Source organism: Halyomorpha halys, unplaced genomic scaffold, assembly GCF_000696795.3.
Source record: "Halyomorpha halys isolate HHAL.00 unplaced genomic scaffold, Hhal_1.1 Scaffold157.1, whole genome shotgun sequence".
NCBI classification, from domain to species: Eukaryota; Metazoa; Arthropoda; class Insecta; order Hemiptera; family Pentatomidae; genus Halyomorpha; species Halyomorpha halys.
The window spans coordinates 563,816-586,681 of NW_027114029.1; the positions used below are offsets into that span (position 1 = coordinate 563,816).

General features: G+C 33.4%; 2 protein-coding genes across 3 annotated transcripts in view; one reads left to right on the plus strand and one right to left on the minus strand.

The window, feature by feature from the left end:
• neo (neyo) overlaps window positions 1-13,776 on the plus strand; it is a 213,812-nt gene extending 200,036 nt beyond the window's left edge. Inside the window, exons 5-7 of one of the 2 annotated variants that reach the window (XM_014417416.2) lie at window positions 10,976-11,312; window positions 11,431-12,096; window positions 12,330-13,776. In XM_014417416.2, the coding sequence (XP_014272902.1) occupies window positions 10,976-11,312; window positions 11,431-12,096; window positions 12,330-12,851 (1,525 nt within the window). In that variant the 3' untranslated portion in view covers window positions 12,852-13,776. The remainder of the gene's footprint in view (window positions 1-10,975; window positions 11,313-11,430; window positions 12,097-12,329) is intronic. The other variant, XM_014417417.2, reaches the window with a different exon arrangement.
• Window positions 1-22,866, minus strand: part of Atg16 (Autophagy-related 16) — a 556,547-nt gene that overhangs the window by 515,135 nt on the left and 18,546 nt on the right. The window contains exons 6-7 of the mRNA XM_067051278.1: window positions 21,311-21,416; window positions 20,523-20,665 (exon numbers count right to left, since the gene is read on the minus strand). Of these exons, the coding sequence (XP_066907379.1) occupies window positions 20,523-20,665; window positions 21,311-21,416 (249 nt within the window). The remainder of the gene's footprint in view (window positions 1-20,522; window positions 20,666-21,310; window positions 21,417-22,866) is intronic.

Genomic DNA, 22,866 nt, shown 5'->3' on the forward strand with positions numbered 1-22,866 from the left:
AATAAATTTATTTATATTATTATGCAATCACAACGTTAACAAACAAAATCAAAGTTCTTATCCAACAATTATCTCAAATAACTGTTCATTTGTACTTATAACAAGATTTACATAATTTAAACAAGCCATAATTAGGTGTTGTTCTGATTACTGATCCAGGTGATTAGATTACTAGCCGTAGAACAAACAAGGCACATTACCACATGATTAAGAGGTAATGATACAGGAAATTTTGCCAAGATAATTGCCAAGGGATGAGGTAATGAGGGGAGGAGAAAGTACCACAGCATCGGCGTACCGGGCTCTGACCTTGCCGACCGTATCCCACCATCTACGGCGAGTAAACAAAGTTCTGTTTCTGTCTTAATTAACTACGAGGACATAGAGAGCTTCCAAAGTAATTCGGCAGTAAATAAAAATAAAAATTGTTAGCAATAAAACCATTACAGAGGATTTAACAATTCATTGCGAAGATTAAAACAGTCCAAGAATTGCACTGAATCCGATATGGCAACAAGCGATGCAGAACCACAATTATTTAAGAAAATAGAAACAAATCCAATAAATAGAAGTTACAGCAATAAAAACCAAATCTTCTTCATAAAGGAAGATAATCAACAAAATGTCATCGAACTCCTTCCCCATTGGCAGACAACCGGTTATGAAAATATTTACAAATTAATCCAAAGCAGAGGGAACGAGACATTGTGAGAGAATTCAAATATGGAAACTATAAAAACAAGTCAAATTAAATAAGGCATGATACTTTTCTAAAAAAAAAAACTATTAGGTATTGAATGCAATAAAAAGTGTTATGAATCACAAGCGGGACAAAGCGCCAAGAGGAGGGGAGAAATTAGCAATCAATGAAAATAAATAATTATCTATCTAGAATTCTAGAAAGTTTTTAAATTACTGTTTGATCGTTAGGATAACATATATTTCGGGGTTTCAGCGAAAGTCCTTTAAAAATATGTATATATTTTGTTTTAATACAGTCCACGTTTTGGACATCTGCAAGTATACAATAAGTCGAAGATACAAAAACAACAGAGAGAAAGATATACAGAATAATAATAATAATATATAAAAAAAATCAACATTGTATAAAGAAAAAGAAATATATATATACATATAACATATATAAAGCAATAAATGAAGGAGTGAATTGCCAACAGTATGAATTCGTCTAGAGTGAGCCGTTACTTAATTTCCATATTTTTAAAAATCAATAGTTGTTATAAAACTCCCTTCTTCCTGCAAACTGTGAATTGACAAACTACTTAATTCACATGAGTTTTAAAAACAGTAAGAAATTTAGCAGCTAACACTTTCAAATATCCGGTCTTCATTAAACAAATATGAACAATGAATACATTTTGTAAAATAAATACAGTGAGAAGTAATAAATATCCTTTAAACCATTGCCCTCAGTGATAGCTTATAAATACCCCCACTTAGACACTGTCGACGAACCTCTTAGTTTCGCGTATCGAGAATTTATTGAGGCGAAACGTCCTGTAATTTGGGATGCTTAACTAAAAGGGCCACACCGAAGAAACAAGACGAAGAGAAAGAAACAACCTTGGGCAGAAAGAATATCCGCTGAGAGATATAGCCGTTTCGAATCCTTCGTTCAGGTAGAGAACACCCAATGAAATGGAGAGTTCGGGACCTTTGTCTTCCCAAGGGGGCAAGGACATCTTTAAATAGACCGCGACTCCACCATCACCTTCTTCGTCGATCGGGATGGAAGGCGGCAGTCGGTCGTCATTAGGAGCCATCAGGGAGTTATTTTTAACCCATCATCAAAAGCAGTAATACACTACAGATTACTAGGGCCAATTAGAGAGCATTCTTTCTAACTGGCAAGATTTAAATTGTCTGTTATTAAAAAAGGATATGATTTCTTCTATTAAACCACTTGTATCATTAAGAGTAGATGATAAAAAATGAGTACAAATAAAAATAAACTAGGCGATGATATTACATAAGATAATTTGGTCCTGGGACCATCTCGAGCGCAATAGAAGCATGATCAACGACCCTGGGTTGTCACACTCACTTCTCTCACAATGGTCCCTCATTTTTTCCGTCCATATCTCCCGGTAGCCGCGACAAAGCGTTAACGTGTCAACGGGATAAGCATCTTAAATTGCTACAGAACCCCCTCGAATCATATACCCGACGGGAACGACCTTACGCTGCCGCTAACAGGAGGGGGAGCAAATAGATGGAAAAGGATCCGATGAAAAAAGACAAGAAGGGGACAGCAAAAAAAAAAATAATAAAAGAAAAAAGGGAAAAAACGTTTCTCGGATTCCGTCACATCCAGAGCGGAAGAGGAGGATTCCACTACAAGAGTCGAAAGAAGAGAAAAAGCTTAAAATACAGAGGAAGCAGAAAAGGGATCTTACTATTGGTTCTTTTTAACATTCTTAATAGCTGATGACTGGGTATATAACTGATACAAAATAAAATTTCAACTTATATAAGTAGTTCAATTTAAAAAAAAAAGTTATAATAATAATTTAATAAATAAATAAATGGCAGTAAATATCAACATTTTGCACAATAATAAATAAGCTCAGATTTTAAAATTAATGATTATGAATCTTATTATGTTACCATTCTGTTATTTACATCTGACACCGCGCGCCGCCAGTCAAGGACGACCTAGCCAGAGAAAGGTGCAGACGCCAAACTTCCTGAATAAACTAATTGGCGTAAAGTCATTACCGAGGCACTAAGGGTGGGACGGGGTCATTCCACCCCATTGGTCCACAGGCAACCGAGCTCGACCGCACCAGATCCTCTTAAACATCTCTAAATTGATTCCGCTTCTAAAACCTCAATCACCAACGAGCTATTCCTTCAAGCGTGAGTGGTTCCAGTCATTGCTCGTCAATGACCCCTCGGGTTCATCTTTGTCAAAAGAAAAAATAAAGGTTGGCTTGGTAATCAAGCGTACAAGTATGTGAAATGGCTTAATACAGGATAATACCTTTCATACAAATATAAAAACATACATTTGGACAGTTATTCTTTTCCTCATAGCCAATCGAAAGGAGTGGACCAGTAAGAAAGCTTGACGAATAGATTTATCCCGACATAAGGGACAATGGCCAACGAAGGGCAGGGGCTCTCGACTATGAATCAAGCTAGGGCCAACTGACGGCTCGAGCTAATCGCATAAAGGAGATGAATCGCGGACGGCTCTAACTCAGTTTGGCGCCCAAACATTTGGAAGAATGGACCCCTGTTACAATAGCCTATTGACCGCTAGCCACCAATAAGAAGAGCTTTGTTGAGGCCACCTACTCAGAACGGGCCGGCTTGTTTTTCAACAGCCTTTTTTTTTTTTTTTTACTCGCATCTTTATCTCAAAAACACTTTCTTATTCAAAGGAGATTGATTTTTTTTTCTAAAGCATAGCCCGGCGTGTGTTAGGAAAATGCCGGAAGGGAATTTTAACTATATAATATTAAGCAGACAGGAGCATTCATGCTTAACTTCATATGACAATGTTCGTAAGCTTAGGTTGGAAAAAAATTTGCTCCATTACGTAATTCCAACCTCTAACGGTCACTTCTTTTTCCTTTTAAATATGTTTGAACAACATAAAAATTATCTGAACTCATTCATTTAAATGGAAAGTTAACCTACCCGAGTTTAATAGTCTCCTTTAGATTTATAATTGAAATATTCACTTATTGGTCCTTACCATACGAAGGCAGCCAGACTGTCTAACCGTAACAAGTCAACTTTGAATACTGATAAACATCGGCAACCAATTTAAGAAGAAAAATATAAACTGAAAATATAGAGAAAAAAACGACCAGGGCATAATTGCTTCGGCACAAAAGCCAAAAGAAAAAATGAAGAAAATATAACTAGAAACCATTAAATGAAATAAGAAATAGGAATGGCAACGGATAATTGCCTCTTCAAGTTGGTTTTCTAGGAAATTGCTGTCGTAAATAGTTTCCAGAAACAAGGGCACTGAGCATTTTACTGACATCACATGTTGGTTGTGAAGGAGGAATGCAGCCAACTTGCCGTCATGGTGTCTCGGATATTCCAGGAATGGAAGGTGTCATGGAGACTTTTCCTTCATTTACATTCTCAAATTGCAGCTTTGACGGTAAGGCACTAAAACCAACCATTGAATTTTGCACGAACCATCTGGATGAATCAAGAATGATTACTGTCAGCAGGGGCTATCCGAATGTCTAAAAAGGGAGTCGTGGCTGAATCGTAAATTGAAATATATAAAATGTAAGAATGTTTGACTCTTTTAGTGATTAGCACTGAAACCAACATATCACAAGGAAAGCAAACAAATAGGGGAACAAACAGGATACAAAAATGTTTATTGGCAATCTTAAGGCAACTGGCATTGCAAGATCAAAATTTGAATCTGGGAATACTTCTAGGGAAACAAAATTAATATCCCATGGCAAAAGTGGATGAAATAGAAATTTAAAAAATCTTAATAATATAATAAAATGAATTTAATGACTTGTCATAAATGATAGTAAGAAAATAAAATCCATCATCCATTAGAAAGAAATAAGGTTGATATCGATTCAATTTTTACTATGGAACTCTTTCTTAAACTTTTTTACTAGATATCCATCCCCATCTTCAAATAATTTTGTCAGTTTTCCGTATAGATATGTGTGCCACCGATGCAAACATTTTCTATTTTTACTTCTGTAGTGTTACCATTACTGTTACAATAAACTATGTCTAAAAATATGTCACTTTCTTCTTTCCAAGAAGAGGATATGAAAGGAATACAGTAGGCCGGAGGCATGACAGACAGATGATGAAAACGGCTACTGCTAAAGCACAAGAGTGGCCCAGTTGGCAGCGGCCCAGATCGCCCCGAGAGAGAGCTAGCGGTCCTGTGTCCAATGAGGGAACGTGATCCAGGGGAGGGGGGAGAAAAAAAGGAACATCCCATCTGTCATCTGCTATCTCTCATTAGATCACATTATCAGCATTGTCCCGAAAAAATTACACCACAACGATTTGCGACGTCAGGAGTACGGGGCAACAACTAACTAACAATGACACAGTACAAAAGGCTCTCCTAGAGCAAAATAAGAGCTCAGGATACAACGAATGTGCGCAAACATTTTTGAAATAGGTCCCCATAATGCATAATATGTTTATTACAGAAAATCACACGTTTACTACGTCCTTATCAACTACTTAACCCAAGTTTCTTTCCCAAGGTATTGTGAGTAACAATTGTATATTATAATGGGTCACAGGATACATTTGGATTTATAATCAAAACAAGGAATTCAAGATTTTCATACAATCATTATATATTTCATAGTAATGACCATTATAATTTGTATCATGGGGTTAATTAACTGAAGAGAGGTAGTAAAACCGCGAAGGAGCGGTATCGTACGGCACTTGCTACAAGAGGCTTCACCTTAACCTTGGCCTCTTCCTTTGTCTGAGATCGGCGGGGCTTGGTCAGGAACCGAACGCATCGCGAAAGATCACCGCGTTCCGATCCCATTAGTACTCCCCTTCCCCCCCGTCTGAACCGAAATACTGAATCACCACAACGTTCTGAGTACAAAGAAGTCATACGTCAAAAATAATTTGAATCTTTCACGATTTAACCATCATCACTACACCTTATAAAATAAATTTTTACTCTTCTAGTCATTTTAACTAAATTATTAAGTTGTCAGAAATAATTTGTATACAGTAACTAGAGATCTTTACTGTAATCATTTGAAGGCAAGAGTTCGTTGGCCAAAGCTTATCGCAGAGATAACATCTGCTAGGTAATATGTATACCACCTGAAGGCTTTCTCACTGGTCCGAGAACTGCTCGCATTTCCTGTTCCATGCTGAGTGCGTTTGGTCTCATTGGGAATCCTATAATCTTTCTTCGAGAATGAGAATCCGTAATAACACCGAATCGAGAATCGGGACCGTATTAGGTTTCATGAGATGAAAGAAATTGATAAAAGGTTTCCATGGTCCCTGTTGATTTTAACCGAGTTAAATTGATTCTTTTGTATTCAAAAACCACCATATAACCACCAAGTCATATCATTGGGATTTTTTGGGGGGGGGAGGGGAAAGGGGAATGACTTATTTGGAACAATATTGTTTAAATTACTTCATTCTAATTATTCTATAATTTGGAAATAAGTAACTATTTTTACATTTTTTTTGTTTCCAGAATGATATTAACATAATTATGTGGCTTATAATAAATGAAGAGATGGGACGCACCAATACCTCGAAATATTCTTTTAAAAATATATTAATCAAACTACATACCTTGTATCCTTATTTCATTTTTTTTTATACTTATAATGATTCGCTTTAATTAAAACAACAGATTAATGAATATTTTTTTAAGTATAGCGTATGCACGAACAATAATAAAATTAAATGTATTCGAATTGTTTGTTGGTTAAATTTATTGGAAGATTTCATTAGTGTAATTTATTTAAATTTTTAGGATTAACTTTTTCTAAATAACTTTTGAAAGGAAAAACCAAGATTCTCTGGCGGAAATAAATTATTAAATGATTTGCTATTACATCAACTGTATCAAACCAACAAACAAGTAAAAACCAGTAGGTAATATAAAATGATACTTTAATGTACATAACCATACTTGTATGAATAAATATACATGCGTATATACGATATCACATGTGTATATATAGCCAACTTTACGATTAATCTAATTTGGAATGTTGAAGATACATAGCTGACTCCGAACCAATCACCTCAACCCGCACGTTCAGCTCCCTCAACTAACTCACCGATGAGGCGACGAATGGGGTCATTAGTGGTGGATGCAACCACTCCTTTAATAACAAAGAGTCCGTCTAATCCTGGTCTGTTTTATGACTAGCTATAAAATGGCGATACATATACGATATTTTTTTTTGGTTCAAATAATAAATTCTTAACAGGAGGATAGGAAGGTAGGAAATGAAATGCTACAATTTCTAAAGGCATAATATGCCTTTAGAAAAATTTAAATATCATGCTAACAAACAAGGAAACTTCCGGAACGGGACTTCATCTTTCTTTCCAGCTTTTTAAAACCCGATTTTTAGTTGAACCCCATTGCCCCTGCAACGGCCGAAAGATGTCTCTTAAATCTTAAAAAATGGGACCTGATCATTTTTCTGCTGGAACCCCCAATTGTGGTTGATACAATAATGATACACTAGGGAAATGATATACTGAATTACATAATACAATTGCGTAAATGGAGTAACACTAATAGTTTTTAGGAAACATAAAAAAATCAATCATTGAGAGCCAAAACTAAAAAACAGGGAAATTTAGCTTTAAAATGATTAACTATTACATATTGAACTGTTTCCGAGTGTGTTCGGCTCAGAAACGAGACGTGGTGTTTCTAAACTACAATAGCCCCATTATGTGGTCTCCTGCCATGGTGATGCAAGAGGTGGAAAAATATCGACTGTTTAGTTATGAACCATAATTAAAGTAAAAATTATTAACTGAAAATTAACAAGTGACTCTCAAACAAACTGAAGTCCGAAGGCGTAACAGAATCAGCTAAACAAAATCTGCAGACCAAACAGACTACAGAACGATCGAAATTCCTGTTCACCAGCAGAATTTACGGGAAAGAATTTTAATATTATTCGAGTTACAAGGGACCCTAATGGGGATACAAGCTCCATCACACCAACCACCATATCATTAAATGAATCCATTTATACAGTATGCTCCTATACCTATACCTATACCTAAACGTCTTCCGATATGAATGTTTCGAAGTGCTAAATAAAGGAAAAGACGCCGTATGTAGTTGGTTGAAAGGCCAAGAATTATCCTGAAGAAGCGAACCATTGAGGCTGAAACTGCCTGCTCCAGGTTGAAAGGGAACAGTGCATTGACACGCAAGGGATCTGCTTCTTTTGAAGGACTTTTTCTAGTCAGCTGATTTCCTCAACCGAGACCGACTTTTCACTCTTGGAATCATAGTCCAACCACAATGAAGGCTCTCCAAGGTTAGCGCGAGCAGTCTTCGTGATACTTCCTACAACCACCTTCATTTCAAGAGTCTACTCAAGATAAATTTTCGGATATTATATACGATATTTATATATTCTATAAGAGAAAATCCTAACTGTTTATACGTAGAGTCGTTTAACTTTACAGAATATTTCTTTAAAACGTTTTGGCTGATTACGTGTAAATTTAACAATAACTTCCATCCCAGATCATCAGAGTTTAATTTCAACTCGATTTCTTTTGTTCATTGTTTGCTTTAATATTTTAATTCAATTAAAAATAACTATCAAATAAATCAAAACATTTGGTGTGCCCACCCACACGAGTTATCTTAGGACGTTAGGAAGTAAGTCCGGCAATTAAGCCCAGTGGGTCCTTTCGGCCTAGATTAAGATTTTCGTTTGTTTACATTTAGCTTTGCAGTTCTTTTATTTAGCTTTCTAACGAGTACCAGAAATTTTTCTGAAGATTTGAAATTATCGGCCGTAAAATATGGTATCTACACGAGGATAAGATTTATTTCACAATTCACCAGATTCTTTAGGATTGATATCGAAGATTTTTAAAAGAATAATGTAGGTATTAGATAATGTATAATGTAATAATTTAGGTATTAGACTACAGTAAGTAACTACTAGTTTAAAGTCAAATATTGTAATTAAAAAACATTTTAAGAATGTAAAATTTTAAATTTTTCGTTTATCATACATAATCTGTACGACCGAGTACCTCAATTATGATTTCCGAGTTGTTAAACGGGTTTCCACAGAACGTACTTTAAATACTATTTAAAAATATATAATTAGTTCGAATACACTGTATCTTTCCTGATACTTTACCTATTTAATTTTTTTTTTATTTTTAAGGGACGTATACAAATTTAAAGGGCCAGAAGAAGACTAGTCGTTTCATAAAAATCGTTAGCCATTTAATATAAAACACGTTTCTGAGTTTTTGAACAGTCGCTTTTGGGCACAGGATGCCTAATTTGATACACAGGCATAGGAAGCAAAATCCCAACAAAGCAAATAAATTTATTTTCTAGTTTAAGTGATAGTTGTGGCATAGAAAACTGTTTTTCGAACTCGAGCGTCACTGAAACCCTTAGACTTATTTAAAATTGCACATTAACATTTGGCCCAATTACAATACTTTCCTTACCTCGGTGTGGTAAAGAAACTAAAAATACATTTTATGCTTTATATTGTATAATAGCTCCTAGTAAAGATAACTTATTCATACGTAAATTGGTAAACAAAAACTGGCTGGTTTTAATAGTGGCCGTGACTCTTTCTTAGTTCGAGGCCTCTACTTTCAATACGATTTTTATTTTTTCACCAATATTATTTTATTTAAATTGAAAGATTTTCTTTTTTTCAAAACAACGCCTGAAGATTAGACGAAACAATATAATCCTCGGAGCATAGCGGTTCCCTCTTGTAATATCCATCAAACGGGAAGTGGAAACACAAGCCCAGAAAGAACCCACTGCCATGAATATACATGGATGCTAAAAATGGACGCACTATCACAAGGAGGCATCACGGTTATAATTATATTAACATGGGGTCCCTTCCGGGTACTAAAGATATCTCGCTCAGATGAGAGGTTAGTGCTCGTGATAATCAGGATGCTTCGAATTTCTAGAGTCAAAGAAATCTCAGTCTGAAACTTGATAGAGTGACAATAAAGCTTAACCTTATTATATTTTAATAATTATAGGACTAGACGACAAACACATGTAAGGTTCGCAGTTAACTTTTAAAAGCAGCCACAGTTGGAGAAAAGAGGAGTTTAAAAATTCAATAGGTGTGAAAGATAGATCCTTTTGATTGATATAATGCGGGGAAACGGCGGGTTAGGGTGGCGGTGAGATGGGAATCAAAGCAGGCTGTATCGAGATAGGAATCCACTTGTGAAGAGGACCAAACCAATCTTGGGGTTTTGTAGTTGAGCTATCGATCCATCGAAACGTGCCTCAACAACCGTATGCTATCAACTTCCTGCGTCGCGGCCATTGTACCAATGGCAATAGTAACATCGACAATGGTAACAGGACCACCGCCGCCTACTAATTCAGTATCGAATCATTCAATTCAATACTCGATTCGCCTCCTTTTCAGTAGCTATAATAGCTTGACAATAGGCCAGTTTCAATTAAATAAAACTTTACGCTGCGTTGGTCGCCTTTATCCGTCCTGCATCAGGACCCCCGTTAAAGTGAACTGTATGGATTCGGACCCCTGGGGAGAGGCTATAATAACCACCATCGCAGGCTCTAAACTGCATAGCAAAAGTTTTTTTTTACAACATTAAGAGTAAATAGGAAAAAAGAAATTCATAATTGACAAATTTTCTTATATAAGTATTCTTCTCAATAGGTCATCTCGATAAAAAGAACTAAAGAACAAAAGATGCATGTAATCACAACCAGGCTAGAACCTAGGTCCGGTATTGAGGAGCCCAATATTTCTTCCGCTGAACCACCCTTCCCTCACTTTGGACTAAAAACTATAAGACATAAATTGGCAGAAAAAAGAAATAAAATGGATGAATTAGAGAGTAAAATACAAAAAGTAAATCGTTTTCTACCTTCTAATTCGTTACAAACATTGAAGTTATACAAACCATAAAGTTAAACACAATACATAAGGTGTTCTTTTCACAAGGGCGAATTCAGGAATAGCATTGCATTTTGGAAGCGTAGAAACTTACAACAAATGAAGTGTAAGAATTCTTAATGTTCACTCATAAATATTATTTTTAAAAGAAACAATAATAATAATTTTTAAGTAGTTACTATAATCCATACTTTGTAGCCAATGATGTTCGGAAAACAAGAAGTGTATTTAATATCTTAATAATAATTGAAAATAAAGGATACAATCCGAGAAAAGTTAACTAATGAATAATAAAATGCTTCCAGGTCTGCAAACTACAACAACGGTACAGGAGAGTGCGACATGTCGGAGATGGACAGACTGACAGTTGCTGGATCCGGAGGATTCGTCCCGGCCCAGGGCTACGATTACCTGGAGAACAACTGCGTTGAAGAACCCGTGAAGCTGTGCGAGTTCAAGAAGCTTACCGGAAGGATCCTCAAGACCGTCGACTCCGTCTATCAGGAAATCGACTCTGTGGACGAGTGCCGAGATCTCTGCCTCAACTCTCCCTTCAGGTGCCACTCATACGACTTCGGAGACACCGGTGAATCTGTCTGCAGGCTTTCTCACCATTCCAGGGCCACACTCGCCGATGTACAGGTGTGTTGGATATCGCTTTTATATCTATAAATTAATTAAAGAAACAAAGTTTATCTTAACAACTCAATCTGTCATTCACGTTCACTCATTTTATTAACAAATCCTAATCTTGTTGCAGGATCCCTACTTGGATATCCCCGAGGCTTCCACTTATGAACTGAGCGCATGCTATAACGTGAGCATAGACTGCCGATCAGGAGACATGGTAGCCAGGATAAAGACAAGCAAGCTCTTCAACGGTAAGATCTACGCCAAGGGCAGCCCCAACTCCTGTGTCAAGGATGTCAAAGGAAGTCTCGAGTTCGAACTCCACATGGCATATGACGACATCGAGTGCAATGTCAAACATCAAGGACTCGGCAGATACCTCAATGACGTTGTTATCCAACACCATGATACTATTGTGACCAGCTCTGACTTGGGACTTGCCGTCACCTGCCAGTATGATCTGACCAACAAATCAGTTTCCAATGAAGTCGACTTGGGAGTGCACGGAGATGTCAAGCCCGCACTCACTGAAGAAGTCATCGTGGACTCACCCAACGTAGCCATGAAGATCACAGACAGGCGAGGTGAGGAAGTACTTCCTTCAGCTCAGGTTGGCGACCCACTGGCCCTCAAATTCGAAATTTTGGATAAGAATTCCCCCTATGAGATCTTCGTCAGGGAACTAGTTGCAATGGACGGCGTTGACTCCAGTGAAATCATTCTGATCGATTCTGATGGCTGCCCAACCGACCACTTCATCATGGGACCACTGTACAAGTCAGCAGATTCAGGAAAGGTAATGTATCTCAATCTTTTGAACATTGTTTTACAATAGAAATAAAAATTTAATAACCACAAACACTGCAGGAGCCTTAAGTCCAATACTAAAATATATCACTACAGATAAATATATTCTATAAAATTAAATCCAGGAAAAATTATTTATATATATATACTTTTTTTTTTAACCAAACATCAATTACAAAAATTACACTAACTTTAGCTAACTTTTTTTTTTTTTTTCTGCAGGTGCTATTGTCATACTTCGATGCATTCAAATTTCCTTCATCAGAAGTCGTACAGTTCCGAGCACTTGTCACCCCATGCATGCCCACATGTGAGCCAGTTCAGTGTGATCAAGAGGATGCATCAGGTGAACTTCGATCAGTAAACTCTTTCGGCAGGAGGAGGCGAAGAGCAGCATCCTCAGCAAGGGATGACCTCCTACTTGTTCAAAGCATACAGATCACTGACAAATTCGGTTTTAACAAGCACAGAGCTAACATGACTGACTTCAAAGAGCCTTCAACTGTATTCATGTCTTCCACCGATCAAAGTCAAGGTTTCTGTCTCAACCTGGCAGGAGTAATCATTTCAGGAGTTGTTTTCTTGGCGGTCCAAATGTCGATTGTAGTAGCATGGTTGTTTGTTTACCAACAGAGGAAGAGGACAAGCAGTATCTACCACCACGATGGCTCCAGCCTCAGTGTCCCAGGAAGAACGGACTCCCTATGTAAATTATATGAAACTGGATATGCGAGGAGGTTCTAGTGCCATCACAAGACAATTAAGTAAATCTTACAATTCAACAAAAGGACGACTAGAAATGAGTGTAATTCGTGATTTAGTGTAAGGAAAAAGTTCGGTTTTTACTGGTACTTCCTTAAAGAGAGGATAGGAGGTGATGGCTGGAAAAATCCTTATTCTTATTGAATTTAAAAATCTATTCAAGAGAAACAGAATTATATGCTCTATAAAAAAATATAAGAAAAAACAAGAAAAAAATGAAGAATCAAATCTTGTAAATATAATTAGTCTCGAACTGTATTTTTAAGACTCGATCGTGTATAATTATAACAGAAAATTCATTTACAAGATCATATAAGGCTTAATCGACATTCTCTCTTTAATGTATATATGAAATGTAAAATACTTTTCTTTCTAAGAATGGAAATATTTTACAGGATCCGGTGGTAGGTAAAATAGTAAGTGAAGCCAAGACTAAACATATCTAACATTATAACTAGAATGCTCTTTTAGTGACATGCATATCAATTGTGAAATATTTAATGACAATATAATAAATCCTTAAGTTATTTAATTAAATGAGGTGAGGATAACTGTTGAACATTTAAAGTATAAATGTGTGCGTGAATGTCTCTTTTTGATTGCTGTAATTGTGCCACTTTCCTAATGTTCAATTCTCGTCCCTACTTCACTATAAAAGATCTGTGAGATAGCAACTAACATTGAGTGAACTGCTAGGCACAGTTCATTTGGGGGACAAGGTCTCCATTATTTATTAAATAGTATTAATTTATTTAGTATTAAGTTAAAATGATTTCTTTTTATACAAATGTATTCTTTCATTATCATTTAATGATGTAAGTAATATAGGTATAGTTTTTAAAAAACTATTTGTGTTACTTTTATATGTGAATTTTTTTATTTATAAATAAAAGCAAAATTTCAATTTTGGATATATAAATTTGGTTTTATTTCTTGAGACTAAACCTCAATGCCTTTTATCATGAAAGAAAAATAAAATATAAGGTACAAGATAAAAAGATTAACAAAAAACTACACTTTGAAAGCTACTTCAGTGTTGTAACCATATTGAAGACAATCAACTAATATTGATAATAATTAACAGAAACTGCAGCTCTCTTTCTAGGTTATTTAATGATTGAGAAAAAAAACAAAATATGAGCCTTTCAATAAGCCATATGGACATACTGCATCACCTCAGGGCTCCATCACCCTCCTAAATCATTATCTCATGCTCAAATAATTTTGGCATTGTATAGAAATAAAAGAATGATCAAAGCTGCAATTACATTTGTAATTATTCAAATCCAAAAATTTAAAATTAACATTGAATCTTTCAATAAAGTTAACTTCCTGAGAAATTTATGATGGCAATAACCTTGATCAGATTATGACTTAATGATAGCTCAATTAAATTATCGTTAATATAATCATTATTATATAGTAAAATTAAAGACTTAATGAATTAATGTTTAACTGACTATAATTTGAGCATTATATAAATAGAAAAAGTTAAATAGTTTTTTCTCATTGATTGGTACAAAAATAAATTGACAGAAAATGAATTTTAACAACTATGATATGCCCGATATTGATATCCCATAACCAATATTTCAGAAAACTACATAACTTAACTTTTAATCTGGAAATCCTCATAGTTCTTAATGGTTTAAGACAGTTTTATAAGTATACACTCAACATAGCTTACCCAACAAGAAATCTGATGGACAAGATCTGATATAACTGAAATGAGGAATACTACCATATGTTCCATTGGAAAAGCAAATCTTCTAATAATACCAATATTTGTGGTAGGAAGATGCTTACGACAACAGTTTCCATTTTTCCAAGACTACAACCCTATGAATATGGTTTGTCCAATCATAGGGAAGGTTCGAGAACTGCTCCATTGGTGAATATAGTCTTCATAAAGAGTCCAATAGACTGATGATCTCGTTTTGTATGGAAAAAAGAGCATTATGTTCCCTAACAGGAATATCCGTAAAGGAACATAAAAGTTAACAGCTTCACTGTTAATCAGACTGATCACTTAAGATTGATGTTAAGAGACATAAAGTAAATGTTATATTATAATTGAAAGATAGTTATTATTATTGCAAGAAATAATTGTTAAAATGCAATATGGAATCCTTTTCTTTCATTATATATTTGTAATGTCTTGCAGCAATGTGCTCTGTCTTTTTAGAGTGTTGATGTGAGATGTGGTGCATATTGTCTATGTAAATATAATATTTGTTATCTTCAGTCTTGATTATGCCTAAGTTGTTTGCCACTAGCTTAGAGACTCAAGGTTTAGCAATGAAAATCTTCCAATTGTATTCTAACACCAATTACAATGATAATGAACCCATTAAGTCAGATCATGACAAAGACCTTGGCTGATCAATTGATTAATTTTTACGAGACAAGATGAAATAATGATCATAAATACATAGTATTGGATCTACAAACAAAAAGACAACTTAAATCCAATACAAAATATATTATTGTTATGAATAATATTCAATAATTCAATACCATGAAGAGACTGGGAAGAAGGGAGAAGTACTGATGGATATGGCGACAGGTATTCTTGATCATGGTATTATGGGAAACATCGTTGTGTGTTATTTAAATCTTGACCACATTCGAACACAGTAGAACATATAAGACAGCTTGAACCAGGATATGAAGTTAACACAATAAAAATATAATGTGACACAATCACAGTAGATACATATAAGACTGTCTGGACCAAAATATGAAGTTAACACAATGAAAATATAATGTAACACAAAAAAATATATAAAATATATATTTTTAATAACTAAAAAAATTCTTAAGAACATAGAAAAAAAATATGACAAATAAATATCCTAATAAATGAAGTCCTATAAAAGGAAGAACAGTGTGGCTCAGTGAGTAAGGCACTGTGCTACTAATTCCAAGAACCTGCGTTTGAATGCAGCTGTAGCAGATAATTATTTATTGGTTTGGAGAGCCTTCCGGGGTCCACCCAGCCTTATTAAGGCTGTAAGGTACCCTTAATTCGGGAAGAAATCCGGCAGTTAAGCAGGTTCATCAACAAAACACTTCCTTGTAGAACCATTGTTCAAGAGGCAGTATTTCCTTACAAAGTACTGAACTTTGTAACCCTTCATGGGTTGTAGTGGTACAGATTTTTACAAAAGGGAGAACAAATTAAAGGGTTGAATATGGTTCTGGGAACCAAAAGCTACTCATCTAAAATAAGCTAATAAAAAAATTATTATCAAGACTGTTTGAAGTAATAAACTTGAATAAAACTCCAATATTAATTAAAATCATATAATGGTAAATATTAAGATATACTACAAAACAATATACCGGTGATACGTAATTTAATTTAATTTTACAAATTATTTTAAATTTTTTAATAGCTATCACTAAGTCTGTTATTTTGTTTTGTTTTACTGAACTTATTATTTTCATCGCACTTTATTCATTTGTTTCATTTTTACATCCAAAGAGCCAGTTAAGAGGGGTTCTACTGAAGTAACAATAAGAAATTACTAAATGGGAGATATTTCAAAAAATATTAATGTTTAATAATGGACAATACAGATTGAAATGTTGGTAAAAGAAAATGAAATAAATGGTAAGTAAAAGTGTGAAGTAAAAATAAAATAAAATGTTTTGGAAAAACTATCTATAGAATTTAATAATTATATATATTGAAACTAAAAGGATATAGCAGATATAAATCATAAATTAGAGAAGAATTCACTTAAAATCACCAAACGACAATGAGTAATTGTTTCCAAATTCATACATAATAGGATATTGAAAAATATTTCCTAAAAAGGTACATAAATAGATCGTTAATTTGGTCACTAGTAACTTCATACCTAAAACATTAAGGAGAGAGCTCATAGTCGCAGCAGAATACTGGATGCTGGCTCCGATTTTGGTTGGAGAATATTGGGTTTAATGCCATAATAAACTTCAACTAAGGTAGGAAGAACAGTTTATGTTGTAGGTTAGTATATCAAGTCAACATTAGTAGTGTAGGATCTCAAAAAAAGTCGTTCATCCCTGAACAAATTAAAACTAATGCCACAAGTACTGCTATGATATAATTGTCTATCATATGTTAAGGTTCATGCATTTATACATACAAATGATATAAGTGATAGCAGAGAATCTCTCAGTGGCAATTAAACATAAGTGTAAAATCAACTTAAGTCAGGATTTAATCAGAAAGAAAACTAGTCATGCACATTGTGAGGGATCATGAGCAGATAATTTAGAAAAATAATAGCGAGTTCCTAAAACTTTTTGACAAATACAAAAATGATGGAAAAACTATAAACAGAAACAGGAGGTTTGATCAATTGATATTTAACCACTTGGAGGTAGCTGACTTGAAAAAAAACATTTTAAAAACATATGACCCCGCCAGGAAAGACTCATCATATATAGAGAGATGGTGATACAGAATGCACATAATTACAAATATAAAAATGATTAAAAAAAAAAAAATATTAGTATATCATTTTAAGGGAATAATGCAACAGTAATAGACTGGGTAGATATTGTAAATATGCCTCAGAAAATGTCTACATAACAATGATTAATAGCTACTTGTAGGTCCTCAGGTTCGTCTTACAACATGCATAAATGAAACTTTTGAAGCAAGTTCCAATAACCCATAATTGCCCTGGAAAATATTATTTCATATATTTTCAATACTTGGTCCTTCACAATATTAAAAAGGAGGGAACTAAGATAGTCACATTGCTTCATTCTTTTTTTGGAATCTAAAGGTTCCATTTCTTAATAAATCACTGAGGTAAACTATACCTTGGGTCCTAATATATCAACTTTAAAGCATTTAATGAATTCTGTGGTTAGTTCTAAGGTTTTCCTGGTGTGGAAATAAAACCAATGCAATTTGCTGCTGAGATTATCTGAAGAACTGAAAAGAAAAGGATCATGTAGGAACCACAGAAAGACTAAGATCATCCATATAGTATGGACAGAACATCAGCTCACAATTAATTGCCTTGAACGGCATAACCTAAGAAGGCAGGAAAATTTTATGATCTAGGTACAGTCTTAAACATAGATGAACGAACAGGTCAAGAGATATTGAACCGTATTAGAAAAATAAATACCGCATTCTTGTAAAAATATTCAGTACTGATAGCAAACAATTAGTAAGCAAAGAGGCAAAGTTATGCCTGATTAAGTCTGTTTTGTTGCCTATTCTTCATGGGTCCGTAAGTTGGGCCATTCTTAAGAAATGAGACCATAGTGGCTGAGAGTGATTAAATTACTATAGCAACTTCAAGTCAAGAAGCAGTGCCAGTTCGAATGTGGCCTCAGTGGGTTGTAATTTATTTTGTGATAGACTCATGGAATGAATATCTATCTCTCCACTCTGGGTATAACATGTTGATAACCTGTAGGCTAGTGTTGAAAAAATACTGATTACAATCAAATGTAATTTGGTTCAATTAGTAATTACAATTACAATATTTCATTATGTTTTCAATTCACCAATTAAAATTAAATGTAATTGTGATTACAATTATTTTTTGCCCAACACTTCTATAGACTTAACCCATAGTTCAAAAAGGGCTTGCTTGAGGGTAAACAAAAATAAACTTGGAGACATTTGAACTGAATTAGAAAAAAATGTTACCTAAATATTGTTTTTTAATAGCAACTAAATTAAAAATCTCAAAAAAATATAATATTGAGCCTTTTAAACAATATCATATAAACTCGAGGGGGAGGAATTAAGGAATAGGTAAATAACTACAATCAAACTTTCAATTGTAACAACAATAACTCAGAATAATTAATATAATTTATTAAAACTAATTACAACACAACTTCCATCAATTTAATTTTTATATATAATTTAAAAATATGTTTCATATCTTCCGTAGTTACTAGTATTTCACTAAATGTACAGAAAGTAATAATGTGTCAAGTAATAAGGCTAAGGAACATGATTGTAAAGAACTAATGAATTCACAACAAACTAAGAAACTAATATGATAAATAGTATAGTAGAATGACAAAAACTAATAAAATACAAAGAAAAATACAAAAAAAGTATTGTTAATACTAAACTACACGTTGATAGTGTGATATTTTTTATAATAAATAGGTTTCTTATAAATACTACCAGTCATTTAAAAGGTTTTCATAGTTAAAATAATCTTATAATTAAAAAAAGTCTTAAAAGTTTCACTACAAAATAAATACGCATCATTAAGCAATTAAAATTAAAGATAATACTATAATTTTATAAGTCTTCTGAACGTTTGGTATGTTTTGTACAATCACGAAACGGGCAATCCTGAAAATGTAATTACGTTTCACAATGGTAAAAGTTAATCAAAGAGCAACAATTTCTTCAAACTAAAAGAGTGAAATAAAAAACTAAAAACTATAACTTCTTTTTAGAAAAAATAAATACATAAATAATAATTTTTACAACCTTAAGAGATAATTATTGTGAAATAATTTGTATAAATCTATTAAAAACATAAAAAATTGCTAAACATTTGTATGAGTATCTGAACAGCAGTTTTGGAATCCTGCATGGTCTACACTAAGCTAAAACCTCTTTATTTATCCTATGACTAGAAAAGCATATCCTCTGGGTCTAATGGGCCCAGGAAATATCTATTCAACCAAGATTCTAATCCCAACAAAACCTATTAATTTTCTATTAAAACGAATATTAAGAGTAACTAACAATTTAAAGTGGATTTAACTTATCATAAAAAGCCATCACTATATCTGCTAGATAGCCTAATAAATTAATGAAATAACAAAAAAAAATTAAATCTCCTTACTCCATTAAATTCAAGTTCCCTATTGATTCTGCAGATAAACAAATAGAATGAAGATTGCAAGAACAGCGTGGATGCTGCCGTTGCCTTTTAAACTCTGAGATCATTTTTTAAACATTTTTCATATACATAAATTCATCAGTATGAATGTATCTATTTAAAATGTTTAATATAATAAACTAAACTAAATTTACTAGAGTCATAATGAGGGATTATTAGTTGACTGTAGATCAATATGAGGAAAAGATGGTCAGGGGGTGCGATCAGCAAATAAAGACAAATAAACAAAAACTTATTTATTTCTGCCAACATTTCGACCTGAATTTCAGGCCTTCATCAGTTTTTTTATTTTTTATTTTAATGGTATTGGAATTTTCCTTAAAGCAAGTTATTCATAAAAACAATTAAATTAACATAAAAAAATTCATTTATTTGTATTTGTTTTTGTTCATTTGTGTTTATGTGCTGACCACACTCCCAACCAGCTTCTCCTCATAAATTTACTAGAGTTTGTACAGAATTCATTTTGAAGAAATGACCTTAGGACAAGTTAAAAAGAAGAGGAATTCTTTCTTAGCTCTCTCGTGGAAATCTGATGATCACTGACATTGAAGACCATTTTAATACCAATTATATAATCTTACTATGTATGTTTCAAATCAATAAATCAAAAAGTGAATCAATTTTAAAAAAATGTAAGCAGAATATATAAAAGCACATTACACAATTTAACTTTTATCTCATTTTGCTTTCACTATAAACCCACATCTTCCACCATTCTCCTATTGTTAGAGGAAGCTTATAAAAACAAAACATAACTTACCCTTAAACGTTGATCACTGACAGTCCAGACACGAGCAGCATAATCATTTGAAGCAGCAAGAATATATGTTCCTGTAGTGTCGAAGTGAACTGACATCACACCAGCATTGCTGGCACCCAACACACCACGATTTTCCGGATTTCCTAGAAAAGATAATAAAATATTGAAAGGTAGAATCCACACCTAAATATAAATAACATTTTGTATTGTTTTGTCGTGACTGAAAAAAAAAAATTGCCTTAACAAGAGTTGAAATTTCATTAAAACATTTATTATTAATGTAGAACACCATACTTGTTCCATTCGACTCCTACTGTTGGCTGTATGACTAATACTCTTCAGCCCAAATAGTCTTTTACAATTGAAGAGCAAACTAGTGAGGTCCCGGCCAATAGCCCGTCAGCAAGTTACCAACATGACTTCAAATTACAGACTACTGATTCAATTGCCATGAAATGGGCCCCAAAATTTTGTAAAATCCACATTAAAATTGGTTCTGATAAATAATAGCAGCAGATAATTCAGGACTAATTGCTTATAAATAGACAACAATGGAATTTCTAAAAACCACTGAAATAGGATTAGAGGGTAGATCTCCACATATTGAGTAGCAATGCAAACGAAAACATTTTTTTTTTACAAACTACTATGCTTTTACCTCTGGTTATTGAGGAAGTATGACAATACATAAAATTTACTCATTGATCATAACTGCCTCAATGTACAAAGAATTTTTGCCATGAGCCAAGAGAAAAGTTTTATTACCATAAAAAATAAAAATACTTTACCTTTCGAAACATCCCATAATTTCACTTTTCTATCTTCACCACCGGTCGCGATAACTCTATCTACCGGCCCCCATTGAACGGCACTTGCTACACCATCATGCGCATCCTGCAAACAAAAAATTAATAAAATAAAAGTTTATACATAGCAAAGGTTAATTTAATATCACATAATGTTAATACTAAATAAGATTCATAATGTATATCAATTAAATTTTATTCTAAACCAGTAACAGTTTTAGATTGGACAACAGTAATAAAAAACAAATTTATAAACTAAACAACCAAATCTTTCAGTTGACAAAAACAATTAGTGATAAATAAAAGACAAGCAAGCCCGCTAGACAGTCCAAGAAAATTACTTCTTATCCAGTAATACAAGAATAATAATTTCAAACATTAAGTCACTCAGTTCCTATTCCTCCCATTTATCAGTTTTTTATTATTCAGGAAAATGAAACAAATAAAGTAAGAATTTGAATTTATTATAAGTTAAAAAAAGAAAAATGCATTGGTCTCAGATAGGTTTTCTGGTATGCCTTACCATAATACTTACCATACACCTACCATAATACTTAGGAACGGCTGTCACAAATATCTATTCATTTTTAACACAAGTTTTAAAAAAGGGGGTACCAATATCATTTTCATAAACTTGGCTATCTTAATTTTACTTCTTGTTCAAAAAACATTTTTAGGAATGAAAATTGAATCCTATCTTTGTAAACTTTAACGGATATCTATAAATACCTTAGAGGACAAATAAAAACATTTTATTATATGAAAAATAGATGGATACTGGAATATAGATAAATATACATAAGGCTTATTCCAAGTTTTTTTTACTAAGCTATTTATATCATATTAAAACCATTAAAAATCAGATTATTATACTAGAACACATTATAATTTAACTAAAACAATTTTATTATAAAGGGGCTAACGTTTTCAACATAAGCAAACGGATGGACTATTTTAATAAAACAAAATTATTTTTTAGCAACGATTCACCCATGGAAAATTCCATTGGACATAATCCAGCAGCTATTGTTATAGAGCTGAAACAACGAAAACCGATTTCAATGAATCCCTGCAAACACGTAATATTAACAAACCTGAAAATATATACTTTACAAGAAAACCTAATAAACTAGGTGAAGTTAATAAAATATCTTGCTTACGGATTTTTTTTCACTCTAGAAAAAGATTATTCAACAAATTTGATAGAACAAGGCGGTCAGAAGCAATGCTACCAACTGACGCAAACAAAACCCGGTAATTTTGTATTGAAACTTCACGAATTCAAAAAATATTATTATTTGAAATTCATAAATTTCACGAATTGCCAAGGAAATAATAAATCCAATATAAATATTTATAAACGTATGTATGATCTGAAATATTTTTAAATTTATTTCAGTAGTAAGTTGAATTTAGGAACTTCTAGGAACCCATGATTGATACCTCTCCCTACCACCCCCCCTCCATTATAGAAATTCTCTCGTGAATTACTAAAATCTATTATACAGTTTACATTTAATTGCAATTAAGTTAAATAC